Here is a 24,984-nt window from a genome sequence, read left to right as displayed (position 1 = left end):
CTAGGAACGGGGTGGGGGGGCGTGAACATCAGTTGGAAGGGAATCACTAAGGCATCTTCCAATCTGCAGGGGAATTCTTTCAGCCGACCTACTCCTCTGAGACCTCTCCTGAACGTCCTTCTCTTTTAAAGTCGACTATCCACTAAGGCGAGAAAGTTAGTTCCTTTCTTCCCGCGGTTCTTCCCGGTCCCTTCTCCGGGCCCTCCCTCTGCGGACGCAGGGTCGCCGCCGGTCCGTGCGGCCCAGCCTTGGCGGTCCCTGATGCAGTCAGTGTCTGCGGCGCTGCCCTGCAGGGGAGGTAGCAGCACGCTGCGGGATGAAGGGCGGCCGCTGCAGAGGGAACCGGGCAGGGCCCAGGGCCAGCGCGGGGGAGGGGCGCGGAATAACGGACGGCCGCGCCCGGCCCCGTCAGCGCCCGGCCCCGACTTCTCCGGGCCACCCTCCGTTTTCTCCCGCGCTCCCGAGACGACCGACGCGCGGACTCTGCCGCGGCGGGATGCGGGATGCGGGCGGGCGGGGGGCGCGGCGCTGGCAGCGCGCCCGGCGGCCAGCAGGGACCCGCGTCCGCGAGCGCCCGGACGCTGGCCGCCGGGAGCGCGCCCGCTCTGACGTCACGCGGCGCCCGCCCAATCAGCGCCGTCTCTGCGGGGAGGCGCCGTTCCCGCCCTCGCCCGCCGCCGCCGCCGGTGGCTGCCGCTCGGGCCGCCCCCGGGGGAGCGTCGGAGGAGGAGGAGGCGCGGGGCCGCGGCCGGCGGAGGCGCCGCACCAGCAGCGCCGGGCTGCGGACGCGCGGGACGGGCGCGGGGAGCCGCTCCTCCCCGACCGATGTCCTCAAGATGGAGGCGGCGGGGGCGACGGCGTGAGGAGGAGGGCGGCGCGGAGAGCGCGGGAGCGGGCCGGCGGGCGGCGGGGGCGGCGGGATGGGGCTGCTGCTCATGATCCTGGCGTCGGCCGTGCTGGGCTCGTTCCTCACGCTGCTCGCACAGTTCCTGCTGCTCTACCGCAGACAGCCCGAGCCGCGGGCGGACGAGGCGGCCCGCGCGGGCGACGGCTTCCGCTACCTCAAGCCGGTGCCGGGCCTGTCCCTCAGGGAGTACCTCTATGGCGGCGGCGAGGAGCCCGCGGCCGCGTCCTCCGAGGCGGCCCCGGCCCCCGACAGCCCGGCCCCGCCGACGCGGGAGACCTGCTACTTCCTCAACGCCACCATCCTGTTCCTGTTCCGGGAGCTGCGGGACACGGCGCTCGCCCGCCGCTGGGTCACCAAGAAGATCAAGGTGGAGTTCGAGGAGCTGCTGCAGACCAAGACGGCCGGCCGCCTGCTGGAGGGGCTGAGCCTGCGCGACGTGTTCCTGGGCGACACGGTCCCCTTCATCAAGACCATCCGACTGGTGCGGCCCGTGGCGGCCCCGGGCACCGGCGAGCCCGACGGCGCCGACGGCGACGCGCCGCCCGCCACCTGCCCCGAGGAGCTGGCCTTCGAGGCGGAGGTGGAGTACAACGGCGGCTTCCACCTGGCCATCGACGTGGACCTGGTGTTCGGCAAGTCTGCCTACCTGTTCGTCAAGCTGTCGCGCGTGGTGGGGAGGCTCCGCTTCGTCCTCACCCGCGTGCCCTTCACCCACTGGTTCTTCTCCTTCGTGGAGGACCCGCTGATCGACTTCGAGGTGCGCTCCCAGTTCGAGGGCCGGCCCTTGCCCCAGCTCACCTCCATCATCGTCAACCAGCTCAAGAAGATCATCAAGCGCAAGCACACCCTGCCCAGTTACAAGATCAGGTGAGTTGGGGCGGGTTGTGGGGGGGCGCGGTCAGGGGAGCTGAGGCTGCCCGGGGGGCCCTGGGCTGCAGTGCGCTTCCACCCTGGACCGGGGGCCACGTGGAAGACGTTTCCTGTGCTGCCAGAGGGACAGAGGGGGCTGCTCCCCGTGCCCCTGGCCGACCACTGTTGAGACGCACTTGTATGCGGTTGCTGCACCCGGGCGGGTCACTGCCTTTTGCAGCATCTCCTGGACCACGTGAAGTTGTTCCTGGACTCGCTGCAGGCCTGAAGGGCGTGCTCACAGCCCAGGTCTGCTCTGTGTGGCACAGGCTTTAGTGCCTTGGCAGCTCTCGGTTGGGCAAAGGCAGGGGTTGTTGCAAAAGGACGTGACTTAGAGTTGAGTCCTGTGCCTGGTGGTCTTCTCTGTGAATTTGGAGTGACTGCCATCTGCCCTTGGGAAGTAGTTTCTGCACCACAGACAGACCCAGACTCCACTTCCCCGGTGTCTGTTCCCTGTGGCTGTTCCTCACCTGTCATCTTGAGGATAGTATTTTAAAGACAGTGGTTTTGAGTTTTTTTGAAGTCCCTCTCTGTCTGGTGACCTAGTTTTATGGGGATACATTGTTTCGATAAATTAATGTATGACATTTCTTTTACTGACATGGAAGTGGAAGGGGAAATGAAAATTTGGAGGATTAGAGGCTTCTTCATATGTGGGTCTTGGAAGGCTTGTTTGAGTAGAAAGGCTCATATTTCTTTTAAAACAATTTTTAAACTTCTCTCTCTATCCTCCTTAATTTTGTGTTCACTAAATTGAGCATTTTAGATTTTGTTCTTCACTGTGAAATTATCTAGTATAGCCTTACATTACTACAGCCCTTTAGTGGGAACTGAATGTCCCTGGACATTAGTTTCCTACCACAGTCTCAAGCCACATAATCCGGAAATAGTGCACATTTGGAATGAATTTTTGATTTGTGAAGCTTGGACTTTACTAGGTATGTTTTGTTAAACTAATAGACTGAGTGACGTTTAAGCTATTGGGTGACAAAAGAACTGTTGTATGAGGCCCATATTCCCACAGATTTGCAGGGGACGGTGAACTGGTCATTATTCACAGTGCAGGATTTCTAGTTCTGTAAAGCATATACAATTTATGAAAACTATTTCAAATGATTACATTATGAGTTGTAGTTTTTTAAGCAGTGATGTGTTTGTAACAGTGTGTTGCTAAGAAAGTCATAAGCAAAAGTAACAAATTTTGATAATTCATCACAGTTCATTGGTCGATCAGAAACTACTGCAGAGTGCATCACTCAATATATAGATAATTTGGGGGCATTTATTATATCCTCCTTACTCTTTAAAGTGCTTGAGATTCAATACTAATCAGAATTAAAGACTGCCACCACCTTCATAAAGCTTAGAGTTTACTGATAATTGAATTATCCACTGAATAACATTTATACTAGTGTAGATTTGATAGAGTGTGGAAATTACTAGAAAGCTGCTTTTAGATTAGTAAAAGGAAAATAGAAATGTGAGGATGAAAAATACTCCCTGAGGAAGTGCTAACATGTCTTGTGTAGCCACCATTTCTCCAGAAGTGTAATATACTGGTGATTTTGTGGGACTGATTTCATATAAGAGAATGAATTGTAACACATCTAAGACGTATCATCATTCTTAAAAAGAGATAGTAGCTAGTATTTATCCTGTTTTATTGTTGAAGGAATGAAGCATGTAATAGTTAAATAACTTGCTTAAGTCACACAAGCTGTCAGGTGGTGAAACTGAGCTTAGATAAAGTGAGGCTTGCTTTTTAATTTTTTGTAATGTAAAGGAATTTATCTCAACTTCATTTACCCTTTATATTTCTTGGACTGGGAATTATCCACCAATAAATGCTTATTGGTTTAAACTTTTGCTTCCTGCTTGCAAAAATTTATAAATCATTCTGATTAAATGATTAAATGAAATGAAATACACGAAAAGTTTAGAATTAAAAATAACATCTTACACAGCCCAAACCTTTTACCAAAATCCAGAACTAAGTCCCTTAAGTGCATCAGAATGACTCCATTTAATTATCTTGATCATTAGTAATGTAAAAAAAATATAATGGCTCTCAAAGCAGAACAGATTAGCAAATGGGAAAGGTTGTCTTCTTTGGGCACACAAAGTTTTGATTTTGGTAACTGTTGACATCACCACTCTTGGTGCTAGGGATGGAACCTGGACCCTTTGGCATTCTGATTCTGATATTTCAACCTCAATAGTTCCACATTATTCCCCACCCCACCCCCCTTTTTCTTGTTCTTAAATGATTTTTTCCATGATATGATATCATGACAGTAGGTTAGATATTTTTCTAAATTAACCTAGATAGAACTCTGAGTAAAATGTAGCTATGAAATTTCCTACCTGACTTAAACTGGAAATTTTGAGAGGCTCTTTTAAATTTATATTGTAAGGCTAAATCTTTGGGTGTTGCTCTGCACAGCATTTCTTTTTTAATCCCCCAAGATTGTGTTTATCCATTTGAGCATCTAATCTTCTTAGTAAGAGCTAAAATAGTGAAGAGAAGTATTTTGAGTATGGGTTCTTTGCTGCTTTAATCATTATATAACAAGCATCTTGTTGGTAAACATTGTTGTTTTTTCTAAACTTTTGTTTTCCTTTTTCATGTTGCTGAAATGAAGTAGCCTTTTACAACTGCCAGGCCCCAGTGTTTGATGTAGAAATAGTCAAGCTTCCTAAGAACTCAGATGATGGATGCTTAAATTTTACCCAACTAATGCAGTCAGTTTATAAAACACTAGATTTTTAAAAATGAATTGTAATATGCTGAAAATGTATTCTCTATTGTATTAAAGTTAGGAGTCATTTCTTAATTCGGCCTCCTTATTGTTTTAATCTTTTTTTCTTAAAATGTGTACTTTAAAATAGTGCATAAAGTAGAAATATTTTTGAAACTTTTAATTTCCAAATTCATCTTATCACTGATGTTCTCTGGTACATAGAGAGTCTATCTTATAATCTGAGTTATAGTCCTGGGGTGGCAGGGCAGGGATGTATAGGGTTTGGGAGTCACATATTTGAGATTCTTAATAATACATCTGCTTTTAGAGTAGTGGTTCTCAGTCTTCCTAATGCTTCAACCCTTTAATACAGTTTTTCATGTTGTGGTGACCCCCAACCAATAAAACTATTTTCATTGCTACTTCATAACTATAATTTTGGTACTGTTATAAATGGTAATGCAAGTACCTGTGTTTTCCAATGGTTTTAGGCAAACCCTGTGAAAAAGGTTGTTTGATTCCCTCAAAGGGGCCTTGACCCACAGGTTGAGAACCACTGTCTTAGCATGTTCTTGGCCTGTAGCCAGTACCAGTTGCTCACAGGAAGGGCAAATTCAGTTTACAGGCACCTGTACTGATTTTACTGATTTCCTAATGCTAAAAGATGGGAGATTTTTCATGAAGTCAATTTCTGGCTTCTGATTTTCACGATTTCCTTATCTGCATTCCTCATAACAACAGAAGCAAAAGGAACTGTAGTAGTAGCTTTGGGGTGAAACTTTTATGTAAGCATTGTCCTATACTTCATAGTCCCTACTTACCTGCCCAAACTGAGCTGGTTTGGAGTCATGTGCTTTTGAGACCCTTTCTGCAATGGTTGCTAATGAGATTTAATGGAGGGTGATTGTTTTGCCCCTTTTTAAACTACGTTTTTGAAAGAACTGCCATTGAGCAATTTTACTTTTATTAAAGGGTCTCTATAATGTTGAATTTTAAAAAGTCATTCTGCCACAATTAAAAACCTTGAAATATTTCCACTTGATTTGTTGAGTAGTAATAGTAAATAGTAGTGTCTGCCTTTTATTTGGATTTGGAAAATGTTTTGCTTGAGTGGATTTGGTCAGTAATTCAACAATTCTCAGCTACAAAAGAGGAAACAGATACTTAATTGGCATTATATTTGAGTTTATTGAATATGGAACACATGAGGAATCATTTATAGGTATAGAATGTTTTTTTAACATGACTGTTTTTGTTGTTTATTATTTTGTCCTATCTCTTTATTCCTATAAACATCCTGAAATATATTTGTAGAAAATTTTCACATATCCTCAGTGACTGGAAAGGAAACGAAGACCACTATATTATCCCTACTAAGGTTGAGGGACAGGGCTATAAAATTATTTTAATGTAGACACCATTGATTTCTAAGAACTAAATTAGGCTTGGTCTGTAAAACCTCCTACATTATGATGTAGTTTATACATAATTTATCTTTTGGTCTAATGAGATGAAGAAGAAAAGCATTTATTCTTAATGTAAATTACATTAAAATTTTCCCCTAATTATCTAAAATAAAGATGACTTTAAGTAATCCATGCTCTCTTCAAAACTTCCAAAGTAAATTCAGAGGAAACTGACAGAACTGTTTGGGAGGTGTATTGCACTTAATCTTTCAATACTTTTCTCTATGTATAAAGGTAACTTTAAAAGGTTATGTTCCCTTTAAGGTGGCTACTAAAATTCCTCATAGTTACGATATCGTTAGCTTTACTTACTAATGTTACTCGGAAATGTAACTAAGCTATGATACTTCATGATACTAGAAACAATGGCATTAGTGTGTTTTACTGTAGCTATCCTAAAGTAATGATGTAATATAATAACCAATTTTCATCTGCTGTACTTTTTTTCTTGTATTATGACTCAGAGGAAATATGTTTTCGTGTCTTTTGTAAATGGAATTTCAAGATCATTTTCTCAGAGATGAATCATAAAGTCATTTTAAAAAGTATTTTAAAAAGTATTTTTCAGTAAGTGCAAAACATATACTGCATATACCTAGTTCTTTGTTGGATGTTGAGATGATAAAAATATTTATAAGGTATTCATGTTCTCATGCTGTTTGTTTTTCTAGGGCAAACAAATAATCAAGGTTCATAATAGTGGCATTTGGATATATTGAAGACCTTCAGTTTGTGAGGAACAGGAAGAGAGATCAATATCTCTGCTTAAGCAATCAGATGATTAGTTATTTTCTATATAGTATAGTATGTCTAGGGGAAAACTTTATCTATAGGGTTCAGTACTATTCAGTTTCATATATCCACTGGAGTTGTAGGATGTTGCCTCCATGGATCAGAGAATTCTATTATGTAAGCTACAAAGAGTAAAGTTCTCTGATTTAATGATAGTTTTATTTCTGGCATGTTGGATTTCTTGAAGATGCTGTTCTTATGGAAATGTATTGATAAATCTGCTTTAGAAATCTGAGGATAAAAATGTATGAGGAGGAAGTTAGGCTTTAATCAGTAATGTGTATGTGTATTGTATCCCAGAGAGCCACAGTTTAGTCCTGAAATAAAGCATATCATGTTGGAGGAGTGGCCTTATCAAACATTTAATATTGATATACAAGTATTACTAACAGTTCATTAGATGAACTGGGCAGTAAAATATGTTCCTTATATGTGTCTGCCAGGCACCCGTAGGCAGTCCACACACTTGCTGTTTCTCTCCCAAGTGAGAAAGATAGGCATCTTATTTTTACAGATGCAAAAACTCAGGCTTAGAAGCCATCAGTAACTTTCTCAGAATCCTAAATAAATAAATAAATAGTAAAAAACCAGGAATCCCAAAGTCCCACACTATATTTCTGTGGCAATAAAACAGTCATTACTCTTAAGTTCAGAGGGCTGTGCCTGCTAGGTTCTTTTAGGCCTGTAAGTTCCAATTTTGTGTGTGTGTGTGTGTTTAAATTTTAAAAAAAGATGAGGAAACAACCTGTACCTGAAAATCCTGAACTAGTCACTGCCTGGCCTTCTTCAGGAGAGCTTTACCAGTCCCTGATCTTTACCCTCAAAAAACAAAGACTAAACTAACATGTTTTTTCTCAAAAATGCTTCTTAGCCTTTTTAAGGGTCTTTGGGGTTTTGTTTTAAGGAAAGCTAATGAGGACTGTGGATAATTTCTGCAGAAAAATACAAAAATAAATTTTTGCTGAATTTCATAAAATTAGTTTGTTCCATTGAAGCATATGTAGGGTTCTTAGACTTTGGACCAAAAAGTAAACACTGACAGGAGACAATATTGTTCCCATAAGTTAAACTAATGAGATAGCCCATAGAAGACACTTCATAGTCTAGTTTAACTTCTTAGAAGTTCACAAGATTGTGTGTAGTTGGAGTTTTCTCCCGCTGGGCCTGTAGCCGCTCAGACCCAGGTAAACACACAGACTTATATTACTTATAAACTCAATGGCCGTGGCAGGCTTCTTGCTATCTAGTTGTTATATCTTAAATTAACCCATTTCTATTCATCTGTAAGTTGCCACGTGGCTTGTGGCTTACCGGTACTTTTACATCTCGCTTCTTGTGGTGGCAGCTGACAGCATCTTCTGACTCAGCCTTCCCATTCCCAGAATTCTCTTCTCTGCTTGTCCCAAGTATACTATACTTCCTGCCTGGCTACTGGCCAATCAGCATTTTATTTATCAACCAAATCAGAGCAACATATTCACAGCATACAGAGTGATATCCACAGCAATTGTGTGGCTCAGACTTTTTTAAGCAAACGTCTATAACTCAGTGTTCTCTCTCTCCCTCCCTCTCCTTCTTTCCTCCCTTCCTTTCTATCTCTCTTTCTCTTTTCCCTCTTGGTGAAATTTCCCTATAGCTTGCTGAGGCATCAAATCCAAGTTTCTACCCTTCAACACAAATAATGACACCATTAACTTCCTTCCACCCATCTCAATAGGTAAATGATGAATTTTTTGACAGTATTTTGTCAGTCCTTAACAGATACTCAAATAGTGTTGAGTAATTAAAAATACTTGTAGTTAAAAACCTATTCCTGCTATCCCCAATATTATTTTGGAATATACTTAAATGATCAAACACACAGTCATTTTGTATAGAGTAGATGCCTCTCAATTCTTCTTTTTTTTTCTGCTCCTTCCATTCTTCTCTTTAATAATAAAGTACAGTATTAATGTGACCCTGCAGATGCATTTATACATAACATGGATATCCTTCCCAACAGTATGTATGGACCCAACTCATTTACTCTTCACTCTTTTCTTTCTTTATTTTTTTAAGTTAGGCAGTCTTTAATGAAAGTTGTGCATGAGATTCCTCTACTCCTGAATCTTCTCAATTTTTTCTTCTTGTACTTATTGAGACTTGGCTTTCCTTTCCAGGATCTTTTTCAGTCTTTATTCAGCTTTAGCCTGGTGATAACCACCTTGCTGGGGTGGATGCCCACATGGACAGTTGCACCATTAAATGCCTTTTCTTGCTGTACTGGTTCAATATAGATAACATATTTCTTCCTGTATGCCAACCTGGACCACTTTGCCAATCTGCTGGCCTTTGTAGTATCCTTGGACAACCTGAACTTCATCATCCTTTCCAGTGGACATAGATCAAACATTATACTCTGTCTCAGCTCTTTGGAAAGAGGGGAAGACATGATCTTCCCTTGAATGTAAGAAGGTGACATTTGTGATTCTTACTTTGGTCAGAAGTCACAAAGGAATTAAACTTCATTTTGGTGGCTGTGGATCCAGTGATGGCCACAAAAAGGAAGAGAGCTTAATCTTCAGTCTTGATCATTTTCTCTTTCTTTGAATTTCTTAACTAGAATATATGAAGTATATTTAAACTCCCCCCATGCATGTGTGTGTGTGTGTGTGTGTGTGTGTGTGTGTGTGTACATGCATGTACATGTGCATTCATATACCTGTGCATGTACAGTCCAGAGTTTGGTGTTTGATTCTGACTCAGTCATACCTTATTTTCTGAGACATGCTCTCTTACTGAACTTGGAGCTTGCAGATTTGGCTAGACTGTCTGGCCAGCTAGCCACAGAGGTCATCCTGTCTCTGCCTCTTAGCCTTAGAATCTAGCCTAGCCGTTCTTTAATATCTGGGTTTTAGGAAATTGAACTCATTTTCCCATGCTTGCAAGAGCACTTTACTGACTGAACAATCTCTCTAGTCCTAACTTGCTTTTCCCCCCTGAATGGTTAAAGATTATTGTTGACTGATGGTTTATAAACAAATACCTTTGTATAGTCTCTACAGAGATGTGTACCCCCTCTTGCGATATACATGCACACTGTTGTGCAGATATCAATCCAGTACAAGGACTTTGAAGTCTATCCTAGCCACATATTAGGTTCAGGGCCCTCCTTTCCACACACAATGAAAAACCAAGCACAAGTGTTTTTGCAACCTTCTCTAACATTTAAAAAGCCTTGGCTTTTCATTTTACATTCTTAGAAAAGTCAATATTGATTAATTGTAGATTATTTTTCCCTGAGCTGATATAGGATAACAGTAAAATTTATTTTCATTAGTCTAGTGTGTAATTGCCAACTTTTGTGAAATCAGCAGAATGTTTTAGAACACATTTCTCTTTATTCTGTAGTTAGCACATTGGGCATCATGAATTCTTCATGTATTGTAGGAAGAATGAAGCTGATTTTATGGTGAGTGGGATATGGAAATGACTGGGCTCTGATTTCCTTTAGTAAAAGAACTAGAAACTTATCTCTCCCCAGCATAATTAGTTCTTGTTGTTGTATACTTAAAAAATGCTGTGGTTACTGTAGTAAAAATAATTGAGGAAGCTTTATTGTTTTTGCATTAAGTACTGTCTTAGTTACTTTTCTATTGCTACGATAAGACACCATATCCAAAGGCTTATTAGAGTCCGTGACCATCATGGCAGGGAGCATGGCATGAATAGCTCTGAAGCAGTAGCTGAGACCTCACATCTTGTGACACAATCATAAGACTCAGAGAACATACTCCAACAAGGTCACACCTCCTAATCTTTTCCAAACAGTTCTACCAACTGGAAACCAAAGTATTCAAAATATGAGCCCATGGAGGCCGTTCTCAGTCAAAGCCCCACAAGTACTTACTGTATTTACTTGGGTCATTGCTAAGATATGTACAGTTAAACAGGCAGTTGTGACTTAGGAATGATGTTGCTCCTAGAGTCAAATCTATAGCTACCTCTACAACCTACAATGTGTGACTACAAATTTTTGCTGGAAAGTCTTTTGTAGCAGTAGTAACTCCATGGCACACATCTGTATTCCTAGAATTTGGGAAATGGAGGAGGAAATCATCCTTGGCTACATAGTAAGCCTAGGCTACATGAGACCGTCTCAAAAAACAGGCAAACTAAGGTCTTAGGTAGCAGTAATGAGCTAATCATTTCTGTTTGGTAGCTGAAAATGAAAGAGAGAGAGGAGAGAGAGGAGAAAGAGAGGCGGGGGTGAGGAATTGTAGTATTAAGGACCAGGAGTCTATATCTTGAAAATGAACTTGTATTCTTGTTCTTAGACAAGTATTGCAGGCAGACATAAGTATTTAGCAAATCGTGTGTGGTGTTTGTGTTATATGCAGTGTTTTGTCTGATTCACAAATGTGTTTCTTAAAGTCTGTCTGTCTCTCTGTGTGACACTGTGCCTCCCCCTCCCTCCCCCTCCCCCCCTCTGTCCACGCGTGCGTGCATGTGTGTGTGCGTGTGTGTGTGTGTGTGTGTGTGTGTGTGTGTGTGCCATGGTGGGTACATGGAGGTCAGAGGACAACATCCATACTATCGTCACCTTCCACTTTGTTTTGAGATACACTCTTGTTTGCCAAAGCCAGCTGGCCTGCAAAGCTCCCAGTGATTCTCTTGTCTGCACCTCCCATCTCTCCATAGGAACACTGGGATTATAGACAGATGTCACTGCGTCCAGCTTCATGTAAGTGCTAGGGTTCCAAACTTAGGTCCTTAGCCTTGCCTGGCAAGTGTTTTAACCATTGAGCCATTATAGCTGCCTGATGAAATGATTACCTAATTTGTTCTAGTGTAATAAAACCTCTGGAGTCAGAAATTGAGCTCAAGACCTAAAAAATCCAAGGAAAGCAGAGAGATGGGCTGACCCACTCTGGTTACCCTCTCTCCATGATCTCTGGAACCTCCAACTCCAGAAGTTTTCCCAACTCCTCCTGTCCTCTCTAGCCACCCTGCAAAGTCCTCCAAGAACTTTATGGCTAATCCCAGTTAGCCAATTCCTGACTCTGTCCTAGATTGAAGTTGCTTTACTGGCACCGTGGATTGGCTATATGGACAATTCTCCTGCAACAAGCTATTTCCCTCTCCCATTCCCCACAATAGTTTTTCATACCTATTAGGTACAATAACACTCAGTATGAAGGATGGTTATAGTTGCTGACTACATACAGCCTTACTACTTTAGTCATTTGGTAATGTAACTCATTCAGGTCTTTCTGTTCTCTGTAATTTGCTAGAGTAAAGTATTCTCATATGGTTGTATGAAAATTTTTAGAAGGCATTGAAAATCTTTTGTTCTCACTATTATTGAATATATACTTTTTCTGTAAAATTTAGCACTTGAGTATCTTGAAAGATTATTATTTGTTGATTTTTCAAGGCATGGTTTCTGTGTGTAGCTTTGGCTGTCCTGGAACTTGGTACATCAGGCAGCTGACCTTGAACTCAGAGATCCACCTGCTTCTGCCTCCCAAGTGCTGGGATTAAAAATGTGTACCATAACTGGTTTAAGATTATTAATTCTTTTTTGGTTTTTCAAGACAAGGTTTCTCTGTGTGTCTGACTGTCCTGGAACTCACAGAGATCCGCCTGCCTCTGCTTCACAAGTGCTTTGATTAAAGGCATGCACTACCACCGACTGGCCAAGATTATTAATTCTTTTTTTTTTTTTTTTTTTTTTTTTTTTTTTTTGGTTTTTCGAGACAGGGTTTCTCTGTGTAGCTTTGCGCCTTTCCTGGAACTCACTTGGTAGCCCAGGCTGGCCTCGAACTCACAGAGATCCGCCTGGCTCTGCCTCCCGAGTGCTGGGATTAAAGGCGTGCGCCACCACCGCCCGGCAAGATTATTAATTCTTAATGTCCAACTTTTTGTTTTTTAAGCAGACCATGGTAGCAGACTTTTGACATGGGATGAATTAAGCTAAATACTTGTAGTAAAATGGTTTCCTTTTGTTTACTGATATTGATATGGTAAACAGTATAAACTAAATTTAGTTCAGATTATTTTGAGATGAATAAAGAGAAAAATTTTGATGATCTTAATTTGTAATGAACTCTAAGAACAGTACATCTAAGTTACAGTCTTTTTAAAAAGTAAATTACGTAAAATATCTGAACACTGCTTTAAATATCTGAATAAACAAAACAGCTGAGTAAATTACTCAAAACTTGAAATTTTTAATAACTTCAGAGTTAGGATTTGAACTCAATTCTGAGAGTCTTGGAAGTCAGTGATAATTTTTTTTTCATTTTTTTTAAATTATTATTATTATTTTACAACACCATTCAGTTCAACATAATAGCCACAGATTCCCCTGTTCTCCCCCTCTCGCCCACCCCTCCCCCCAGCCCACCCCCCATTCCCACCTCCTCCAGATCAAGGTCTCCCCCGAGGACCGGGGTTGACCTGGTAGACTCAGTCCAGGCAGGTCCATTCCCCCCTCCCAGACCGAGCCAAGTGTCCCTGCATAAGTCCCAGGATTCAAACAGCCAACTCATGCAACGAGCCCAGGACCTGGCACCAATGCACAGCTGCCTCCCAAACAGATCAAGCCAAATGACTGTCTCACCCGTTCAGGGGGCCTGATCCAGTTGGGGGCCCCTCAGCCTTTGGTTCATAGATCCTGTGCTTCCATTCATTTGGTTATTTGTCCCGGTGCTTTATCCAACCTTGGCTTCATCAATTCTCGCTCATATAAACCCTCTTCTTTCTCACTAATTAGACTCCCAGTGCTCCACCAGGGGCCCAGCCGTGGATGTCTGCCTTCAGATTCCTCAGTCCTTGGATGGGGTTTATGGCACCACTATCTGGGTGTCTGGCCATCCCATCACCAGAGTAGGTCAGTTCCTGCCATCTCGCGACCATTGCCAGCAGTCTTTTGCGGGGGTATCTTTGTGGATCTCCGTGGGCCTCCCTAGCTCTCTGCTTCTTCCCCTTCTCACCTTCTCATGTGGTCTTCATTTACCATGGTCTCCTATTCCTTGTTCTCCCTCTCTTTTCTTGATCCAGTTAGGATCTCCCACTCTCTTTCCCTCGACTGTCGCCCTTCATTGTTCCCACTCATGACCAGGCTGTTCATGTAGATCTCGTCCATTTCTCCGTGTCTTTTTTTGGGGTCCCGTTTTCCAGGTAGCCTCATTGGTGATGTGAGTAGCAGTCCAGTCATCCTTGTTCCACATCTAGCATCTTCCTATGAGTGAGTACATACCATATTTGTCTTTCTGAGTCTGGGTTACCTCACTCAGGATGATTTTTTCTAGATCCATCCATTTGCCTGCAAACCGTATGATGTCATTGTTTTTCTCTGCTGAGTAGTATTCCATTGTGTATATGTGCCACAATTTATTTATCCATTCTTCAGTTGAAGGGCATCTAGGTTGTTTCCAGGTTTTGGCTATTACAAACAATGCTGATATGAACATAGCTGAGCAAGTGCTCTTGTGGTATGATTGAGCATTTCTTGGGTATATGCCCAGGAGTGGTATAGCTGGATCTTGGGGGAGATTGATTCCCAATTTTCTAAGAAAGCGCCATATTGATTTCCAAAGTGGTTGTACAAGCTTGCATTCCCACTAGCAGTGGAGGAGAGTTCCCCTAGTTCCACATCCTCTACAGCATAAAGTGTCTTCAGTGTTTTTGATCTTAGCCACTCTGACAGGCGTAAGGTGGTATCTCAGAGTTGTCTTGATTTGCATTTCCCTGATGATTAGGGAAGTTGAGCAATTCCTTAAATGTCTTTCAGCCATTTGGGATTCCTCTGTTGAGAATTCTCTGTTTAGTTCTAAAGCCCATTTCTCAATTGGACTGTTGGTCCTTTTGATGTCTAATTTCTTGAATTCCTTATATATTCTGGATATCAGTCCTCTGTCAGATGTGGGGTTGGTGAAGATCTTTTCCCATTCTGTAGGCTGTCGCTTTGCCTTGTTGACCGTATCCTTTGCTCTACAAAAGCTTCTCAGTTTCAAGAGGTCCCATTGGTTGATTGATTGTCTCAGTGTCTGCGCTACTGGTGTTATATTTAGGAAGTGATCTCCTATGCCAAGGTGTTCAAGACTATTTCCTACTTTCTCTTCTAGCAGGTTCAGAGTAGCTGGATTTATGTTGAGGTCTTTGATCCACTTGGACTTAAGTTTTGTGCACGGTGACAGATATGGATCTATTTGCAGCCTTCTACACGCTGATATCCAGTTATGCCAGCACCATTTGTTGAAGATGCTTTCTTTTTTCCATTGTACACTTTTGGCTTCTTTGTCAAAAATTATATGTCCATAGGTGTGTGGGTTAATGTCAGGGTCTTCAATTCGATTCCATTGGTCCACATGTCGGTTTTTATGCCAATACCAGGCTGTTTTTATTACTGTAGCTCTATAGTAGAGCTTGAAGTCGGGGATTGTGATGCCTCCAGAAGTTGTTTTATTGTACAGGTTTCTTTTAGCTATCCTGGGTTTTTTGTTTTTCCATATGAAGTTGAGTATTGTTCTTTCCAGGTCTGTGAAGAATTGTGTTGGTATTTTGATGGGGATTGCATTGAATCTGTAAATTGCTTTTGGTAAGATTGCCATTTTTACTATGTTAACCCTGCCTATCCATGAGCATGGGAGATCTTTCCATTTTCTGAGATCTTCTTCAATTTCTTTTTTCAGGGACTTAAAGTTCTTGTCATATAGTTCCTTCACTTGCTTGGTTAGTGTTACCCCAAGGTATTTTATGTCATTTTTGGCTATTGTAAAGGGTGATGTATCTCTAATTGCCTTCTCAGCTTCTTTGTCCATTGTATATAGGAGGGCTACTGATTTTTTTGAGTTGATCTTGTATCCTGCTATGTTGCTGAAGGTGTTTATAAGCTTTATCAATTCCTGGGTGGAATCTTTGGGGTCACTCAAGTATACTAGCATGTCGTCTGCAAATAGGGAAAGCTTGACTTCTTCCTTTCCAATTTGAATCCCCTTAATCTCCTTATGTTGTCTTATTGCTCTGGCTAGAACTTCAAGTACTATATTGAATAAGTATGGGGAGAGTGGACAGCCTTGTCTTGTTCCTGATTTTAGTGGAATTGCTTTGAGTTTCTCTCCATTTAATTTGATGTTGGCTGTTGGTTTGCTATATATTGACTTTATTATGTTTAGGTATGTTCCCTGTATTCCTGATCGCTCCAACACTTTTATCATGAAGGGGTGTTGGATTTTGTCAAATGCCTTTTCTGCATCTAGTGAGATGATCATGTGGTTTTTTTCTTTGAGTTTGTTTATATGGTGTATTACATTGATGGACTTTCGTATGTTGAACCACCCTTGCATCCCTGGGATGAAGCCTACTTGATCATGGTGGATAATTGCTCTGATGTGTTCTTGGAGTCTGTTTGCCAGTATTTTATTGAGTATTTTTGCATCAGTGTTCATGAGGGAGATCGGTCTGTAGTTCTCTTTCTTTGTTGCATCCTTGTTTGGTTTAGGAATCAGGGTAATTGTAGCCTCATAGAAGGAGTTTGGTAATGTTCCTTCTGTTTCTATTATGTGGAACAATTTAGAGAGTATTGGTATTAACTCTTCTTTGAAGATCTGGTAGAATTCTGTGCTGAAACCATCTGGTCCTGGGCTTTTTTTGGTTGGGAGACCTTTAATGACTGTTTCTATTTCCTTAGGGGTTATTGGACTATTTAAATAGTTTATCTGGTCTTGATTTAACTTAGGTATGTGATATCTATCCAGAAAAATGTCCATTTCTTTTAGGTTTTCCAGTTTTGTGGAGTAGAGGTTTTTGAAATATGACCTTATAATTCTCTGGATTTCCTCAATGTCTGTTGTTATGTCCCCCTTTTCATTTCTGATTTTGTTGATTTGGATTCTCTCTCTCTGTCTTTTGGTTAGTTTGGATAAGGGTTTGTCTATCTTGTTAATTTTCTCAAAGAACCAACTCTTTGTTTCATTAATTTTTTTGTATTATTCTCTTAGTTTCTAATTTATTAATTTCACCTCTCACTTTGATAATTTCCTGGCGTCTATTCTTCCTGGGAGACTTTGCTTCTTCTTGTTCTAGAGCTTTCAGATGTGCTGTTAATTCACTAGTGTGGGATTTCTCCAACTTCTTTATGTGGGCATTTAGTGCTATGAATTTCCCTCTTAACACTGCTTTCATAGTGTCCCATAAGTTTGGGTATGTGGTGTCTTCATTTTCATTGATCTCTAGGAAGTCTTTAATTTCTTTCTTTATTTCTTCCTTAACCCATTGGTGATTGAGTTGAGCATTATTCAGTTTCCATGAAATTGTAGGTTTTCTGTAGTTTTTGTTGTTGTTGAAATCTAGCTTTAAACCATGGTGGTCTGATAGAACACAGGAGGTTATTCTGATTGTTTTGTATCTGTTGAGATTTGCTTTGTGGCCAAGTATGTGGTCGATTTTAGAGAAAGTTCCATGGGTGCTGAGAAGAAAGTATATTCTTTCTTGTTAGGATGGAATGTTCTGTAGATATCTATTAGGTCCAATTGGGTCATGACATCAGTTAAGTCCTTTATTTCTCTGTTAAGTTTTGATTTGGGAGATCTGTCCAGTGGTGAAAGTGGGGTGTTGAGATCTCCCACTATTAATGTGTGGGGTTTTATATGTGGTTTAAGCTTTAGTAATGTTTCTTTTACATATGTGGGTGCCCTTGTGTTTGGGGCATATATGTTCAGAATTGAAACTTCATCTTGGTCGATCTTTCCTGTGACGAGGATGTAATGTCCTTCTTGATCTCTTTTGATTGATTTTAGTTTGAAGTCTATTTTGTTGGATATCAGGATGGCTACTCCTGCTTGTTTCTTAAGACCATTTGATTGAAAAGTCTTTTCCCAGCCTTTTATTCTTAGGTAGTGTCTGTCTTTGAATTTGAGATGTGTTTCTTGTATGCAGCAGAAAGATGGGTCCTGCTTTCGTATCCATTCTGTAAGTCTATGTCTTTTTATAGGTGAATTAAGTCCGTTGATATTAAGGGATATTAATGACCAGTGATTCTTCATCCCTGTTATTTTTGGTGGTAGTGTGTGTGTACTTCTCTTCTTTGGGGTTTACTGTTGTGGCTTTATCTATTGCCTGTGTTTTCAAGTATGTATCTGACTTCCCTCGGTTGGAATTTTCCTTCTAGTGCTTTCTGTAGGGCTGGGTTTGTGGATAGGTATTGTTTAAATCTGGCTTTGTCTTCGAATGTCTTGTTCCTTCCGTCTATGATGATTGAAAGTTTTGCTGGGTATATTAGTCTGGGCTGACATCCATGGTCTCTTAGTGTCTGCATTACATCTGTCCAGGTCCTTCTGGCTTTCAAAGTCTCCATTGAGAAGTCGGGTGTTATTCTGATGGGTTTACCTTTATAGGTCACTTGGCCTTTTTCCTTGGCTGCTCTTAATATTCTTTCTTTATTCTGTACATTTAGTTGTTTAATTATTATGTGTCGAGGGGACTTTTTTGGGGGGTCTAGTCTGTTTGGTGTTCTATAGGCTTCTTGTATCTTCATAGGCATTTCCTTCTTTAAGTTGGGAAAGTTTTCTTCTATAATTTTGTTGAATATATTTTCTGTGCCTTTGAGTTGGTATTCTTCACCTTCTTCTATCCCTATAATTCGTAGGTTTGGTCTTTTCATGGTGTCCCAAATTTCTTGGACATTTTGGTTCATGACTTTGTTGGCTTTAGTGTTTCCTTCGACTGATGAAACTATTTCTTCTACTGTGTCTTCAATGCCAGAAATCCTCTCTTCCATCTCTTGCATTCTGTTGGTTATACTTGCATCTGAAGTTCCCGATCTTTTACTCAGGTTTTCTATTTCCAGCATTCCCTCTGTTTGTGTCTTCTTTATTTTTTCAATTTCCCTTTTCAGTTCTTGGACTGTTTCCTTTGTTTGTTTCATTTCTTTTTCATTATTTTCTTTCAGTGTTTTATTGTTTTCTTGCAGGACTTTATTGTTTTCTTCCAGGAATTTATTGTTTTCTTGGAGGGTTTTATTGTTTTCTTGGAAGGCTTTATTGTTTTCTTCTAATTTGTTTGCCCTTTCCTCTAGTTGTTTACAGCGTTCTTCCAATTTTCTTGTCTTTTCCTCTACACAAGCCTCTACCTTCTTTATGAAGTTACTCATAAGGCTACTTTCTTCTGCTTCTTCCAATTTTTGGTGTTCAGGTCTAGATGTTGGAGGAGGGCTAGGTTCTGGTGATGCTGTATTGCTCTTCATTTTGTTGTATGTACTTCTGCCTTGACATCTGCCCATCTCCTTGTGGTTCCTTCTTGGTCTTATCAGTGTACTTGTTTCACAAAGAGCTGACAGATTCAGGAAGACTCTCTCTCTTGTCCAAAAGGGAGTTCTCTTGTCCAACTCTCTGGTCCAGAAGGGAAGTCCGGGGCAGGCTCTGGTCCAGAATGGCAGTCGGGGACAGGCTGGGAGCTGGGGGCCAGTCTCTAAGTCTCAGGAAGTGGCTGTGGTCTCAGGCAGATGGGCGTGGGGGCAGGGCGCGAAGATTGCAGGGGCTGCCGGGGGGCTTGGAAAAGGGGATCCCTCCCGGTGGGGCTAGAAGGGGAGCTGCCCGGTGGCCAGAACCTGGTGCCAAGTTGGGCAGGTCTTCCCGGAGTGGCTGGTGCCCAGGGATGGGGTCCGGGTTGGACCCAGGTACTCACCTCTGGTCCAGAAGAGAAGTCCGGAAGTCAGTGATAATTTATTGAACCAGACTCTGTGATAATAATTGTTGGAGCTTAGGAAATATCTGTGCTCTTAAGGTTTCTCTTAAAAGTAAGTCAGCCTCTGGCCCTGAAATAGTAGGATTAGCAGATAAGGAATTTGTGTTCTATTTCTATAATTAGTATTGATTTCTTAGTTTAGTTTATCCTAGGACAAATCATGCTGCTTATTGTTTTTGAGACCAAATAAAATGAAAATCTAGTTTTTAAAGTTGAGAGAATGAACTATATGAATATATGACTTAGCAATTGCTTCTCTGTTTTGTAGTTTGCATCTTCTCTTAGAATAGACTTCAAGTAGATTTCTCAAAGTGCAGACAGGAGGGTTGTTAATCTTACTTAACAAGTATTGTTTAATTGGCTTGAATGAGGTGATTATTACAAACAGACATGGAGATACATGCAATATAAAAACCCGTTATACTTCAGAAAATATTTTGCTTTTACTTGAGAGAGAACAGTTAAAAGGCTGGACACTTGGCTGGACAGTGGTAGTGTAACGCTTTTAGTCCCAGAACTTTGGAGGTAGAGACAGACAGATCTCTCTGAGTTCAAGGCCGGCCTGCTCTATAGAGTGAGTTCCAGGACAACCAGGGATAAACAGAGAAACTTTTTCTATTTAAAAAAAAAAAAAAAAAAAAAAGACTGAACAGTTATAACCTTAGAGTATGATTTTCTCCTCATTGCTCTGTTCATATCTCTCTGCCTTCCTATCTGGAGTGTGGCTTGTTTTATGTCTGATGTGCCTAGACTAAACTTTCATACTCATACTTTATTGTCCCTGTCTTCTCTACAGTTGGGAGGTGATAATTTTATCTTAGGTTGTTTTCTTTCTCCATTCCACAAGAGTTTAGTTTATTCAATAAAATTTAAACACTGCCTTGCCAAGGATACTGTGCAGTACAGGAAAAATTTGTGTTAAAGGGAATAAACCAAAACGGTACCTTTTTTGAAGTTTTTTTTTTTTTTTTTTTTTTTTTAAATCTAGTAGTGAGAAACGTTGTAACTCATAAAGCACCTGTCTAGTGCAAGCATGAGGACTTCAGCTGGGATCCCCAGCACCCATGTAAAAGCTTAGTCTGGTATCAAGTACCTGTAATCCCAGCTCTTGGTCATAGACTGTGTGGATAGGACCAAGAAAAAGGGGATCCTTAGAGCTCACTGTGTAGCCACCCCTGCTGAATCACTGAGTTCCAGATCCAATGAGAAACTGCCTTTCAAAAGATAAGGTGGAGAGGCTGGAGAGATGGCTCAGCAGTTAAGACCACTTGCTGTTCTTTCAGAGGACCTGAGTTTGATTCTCAGCACTCACAGAGCAGCTTTCAACCAACTGTAACTCTAGTTCCAGGGGATCTGATGCCCTCTTCTGGCCTCTGCAGGCACGAGACATGCACAGGATACATAGACATACATGCAGACAAAACACCCATACACATAAAATAAAATGAAAAATTTTTTAAAAAAAAAGATAAGGTGGAATGTGATAGAGGAAGACAACTAACATTGACCTCTGGCTTCCACAATCATGTATACCTATACACAAATGGTAACACACACACAAGAGAACTCTTTTCAAAATGTAGTTGAGGTGCTCTTTTGGCTCTCCTAGACCATTATGAGGAGGCTCTACCAAGTCAAAACTGTACTCATAATAATAAAAAATGTAATTTGCTTTTCCCATTTAGTCCATTACAATGGAGTTTTCCAAAAGTCAGATGATATGACATCATTACCCTGACAGCTAATGGAATGCAAGCTTAATTTCTCATGGGAATATTAATGGATATCATCTCCATAAACAACAGCTCTTTGGGGTCCTCAGTAATTGAAAAATACATCTGAGAATCCTAAGAACAAAGTGTTTGCAAACCACTAGTTTAACCTAATGTTTATTTTCACTATATATAAAGGAACTACTGTCCCTGTTTGCTCCTTTCTTAGTCACCTTTGTTGAATGTTGGAGATAGACATTATTTTCAGTTACTGTTTAGTACTGATAGTCCCTGTTGATGGTGCGAGACATGTAGGAATGGGTGGATCTGCTGCAGCTTTGACTGTGCCATTTGTTGGGTAATGGCAAACAAGATATGTGAGTGTCTCATCTTTTTAGTCTCCACTTATGGAAGATAAGGCTTACTAAGTTCCTCATATTGTTACGAGTTGTGAGAATCAAGGATACATGTGAAAATACAGTGTGATTTACAGAAGTGCTAGGAATGTATCAACTGATACTTTCCTATTCTCTTATTCAAAGATATGTGCTGGAGGGACATGGTCTGGAGGAATAGGAGTGTAGATTTGCCAACTTTTTTGCTTTGTGAAAGCTGAAAATTTTAGACCATAAATTTTATAAGGGACACATATGTACAGGGCTCCCTGTATGGAAGTCAGAGGACTACCTGTGGGAATTCTGCTGTGTGGGTCCCAGAGTTTGAACTTGACTTGTCAAGCTTAGCAGCAAGTGCCTTTATCTGGTAAGCCATCTTAACAGCTCTAGATTGATTGATTTATTGCTTTTTGTTTTAGTACCTGGGAATAGAACCCAGAGCCTTGCCCATGCTAGGTAAGCAGTTACCACTGAGCTATATTCCTAAGACTAGACACAATCTTGATCATATTTGTGTATATATTTATGTAGAATTAAGAATTTGAAGATAAAACTACTCCTAGGTAGAGAACATACGGATGATTAGTGAGGGAAGGACTTACGACAGTATCTGTCACTTTTGTTCTTAGTATCTCAACTATTTAGAAGTGCTTTTTTTCTCCATAGATGTAGGGAAATTAAATAATTTCTTGAAGTATAGACTTGGCCATCAGTAGTACACACCAGGAAGGTCCATGAATAAAGCAATCCTCTGTGGGTTTCCTTAAGTCATTTTTAAAATATAAATGTAGTTATAAAATTTAATGGCTAGGAGGCCAGGCATTGGTGGTGCACGCCTTTAATCCCAGCACTTGGGAGGCAGAGCCAGGCAGATCTCTGAGTTCAAGGCCAGCCTCGTCTACAGAGTGAGATCCAGGACAGGCACCAAAACTACACAGAGAAACCCTGTCTCGAAAACAACAACAAAAATTTAGCAGCTAGGAATACGAAGTGGGGAAGCATACTGACTTACGTTGATTTGTTCTCTTGGAATTGTTAGTTGATACTTACCATGCAAGGTATAGTTTTAAAACAATCAGGGCTATCTAAAGTGAAAGGAAAACAACTAGCCATGATTGTATGTAAAATCTTGAATACATGGTGAAGTTCTGAAATGCTTCATTGAGGAGGAGGAGGAGTTTGCTCTGACATGTCTATAGAAGACCAGCTTTAATATAGGTACATAGAAAGTTTGATATGAAGTATTTCTAGAGCATATCACTGTGTCGCATGCTTTATGAGAAACTTATAATCTAATTCTTAAAATTCTTGTACAAGATGGGCACTATTACTGTCTTTTACAAATGAAGAAATTGGGGCTCTCAAAAGCTGAACTTGCCTAAAAGGTCTCAAACCTAGTAAGTATTAGAGCCAAAGTCTAAGCACAAGTAAACAGCACTATTTTAAATTGCCTTGTTAAAACAAACAAGCAAACAGAAAGGCCATGGGAATCATGGAAAATCTAAGAAGGAATTCAGAGAGAAGACAAAGATAGGGATTATGAACGCTAAAACGGATATGGAATGTAGCTGTGGAGTGAGGGCTAGCAGTGAGTAGAGAACTAGTCTTCATTCACATGAAGCTGACATGAAATCCCAATGAAAGATAACTGAGTTGTATCTAAGTTTTCCCCTTCTCTTTTGTTTTTTCTTGATTCTTACCCCCTTCTTGCCAGATACCTACCCTAAGAGTAGATTAATAATATAGTATGTGTTATTTTGTTAGCACACTAGTCTGACACTTAGCTTTTGCCAGTGCCATTAAGAGTAAGAATAATGTATCATCCGCCTAAAATGGGCAAGATCATCAGATTGCTAGGTGTGGGTGCACCTCTGCTTTCAGACTTGGTTGTATATCTGTTCTCTTTAGTTTCTAATTTTCTCCTTTACATTATAGGATATTTGTAAACCCATCTTTCACATATAGTGTTGTGTAGAATAAGTATTTGGAAATGTTTTTATTTTCATGATACTCTTCTAATTGAATGGCTAAAAACATAACAGTTAAAAATTAAAAAGAAGAAATGCTGTTACATGTGTGTCTAAGAGTTAAATAAGTTAATAATATAGACAAAGCTCTGTAGATGTAACCAACTGTCTTATTAAAATAAGAAACACAGTACCAATGTAAAAGAGAAAGCGAGAGGTCAGAGCTCAGAGCTAAAATCTTACCTCCTGCAGTGCTCCTAGCTTCCCTGAAAGAGAGCTACTTCCTGTGTGTCTGTCTTTACATAGTCTTTCTGTTCTGCCTTCTCATTGGTTGTAAACCCAAACACATGACTGCCTCGTCACTGCCTGTAAGTACCGCCCTCCAGGTCTTAAAGGCGTATGTCTCCAATGCTGGCTGTATCCCTGAACACACAAAAATCTACCTAGCTCTTCTACCAAGTGCTGGGATTAAAGGTGTGAGCCACCACCACCACGCTCTTGCTATGGCTCTAATAGCTCTGACCCCCAGGCAACTTTATTTATTAACATACAATGAAAATCACATTTCAGTACAAATAAAATACCACCATAAAGCTCCTAGAGTAATGCCTCCCACATAAATTGTAGCTGGATAAGAAGTAGGACAGGCTTAGTTGCTGTGACAATAGTTCTAGTAAGCTAGTTGTGTAGGTCCGTCACTTTATTTTTCAGTGCCTTTGTTTCCTTGGAGAAAATGAGGAGTTTGCCCCAGATAATGTTTAAGGTTTAAACATCTCTCCTATTTGTTGACTGACAGTGTTCATACTAACTAGTTTTGATTATCGTAGTAGAAAAAAATCTTGCTCTTAAGGAAAATGTGCTTTCTTATAGTCATGCACTGAAATCTGGTATATGGGTGTAGAAGACAAAATGTGTTCTTTATAAACATGGAGCAGACTTTTAAAGAGTGTTGACAGGTACTTCAGAGGTGACATAGATGCTTGAAGAATTCTATGTTTAACATATAACATTCATATGATACCTTGCAGTTTTGAAAGTGTTAGAATAAAGAAAAACCTCATCTTCTCACAGATAAAGAGTACAACCTTACCCCACTTTTCAACTAGAACTAGGAGATAAAAAACTTACTGAAATCATACGCTTTGTTACGTAATGGAGTTAGTTAAGCATACCATCTCTATTTGTATTGTTTTAAATTTTGTGTTCTTTTCACAATACTTTGCCTCCTTGACAGGTCTTCAGCTTACCTTTTCCTGGGTATTTCTAGAGGTAGAATTCTTGCTCTGCATTGAGGGGCTGTTACCTTTTTAAAACTAGCTCTAATTGTTAGAGGTTTGCCTTTTACTGGGCTGAAAACTCTAGTCAA

The 24,984-nt window shown here is 40.9% G+C and overlaps 1 protein-coding gene across 1 annotated transcript in view; it reads left to right on the top strand.

The window, feature by feature from the left end:
* The first annotated feature begins 888 nt into the window (after window positions 1-888).
* Pdzd8 (PDZ domain containing 8) overlaps window positions 889-24,984 on the top strand; it is a 65,700-nt gene continuing 41,604 nt past the window's right edge. Inside the window, exon 1 of the mRNA XM_006978460.4 lies at window positions 889-1,774. Coding sequence (XP_006978522.1) covers window positions 921-1,774 — 854 coding nt within the window. The 5' untranslated portion in view covers window positions 889-920. The remainder of the gene's footprint in view (window positions 1,775-24,984) is intronic.

The sequence above is a fragment of the Peromyscus maniculatus genome, chromosome 1 (genome assembly GCF_049852395.1).
Source record: "Peromyscus maniculatus bairdii isolate BWxNUB_F1_BW_parent chromosome 1, HU_Pman_BW_mat_3.1, whole genome shotgun sequence".
Lineage (NCBI taxonomy): Eukaryota > Metazoa > Chordata > Mammalia > Rodentia > Cricetidae > Peromyscus > Peromyscus maniculatus.
Note: the sequence above shows the minus strand (reverse complement) of the source record. Positions and strands in the feature narration are given on the sequence as shown.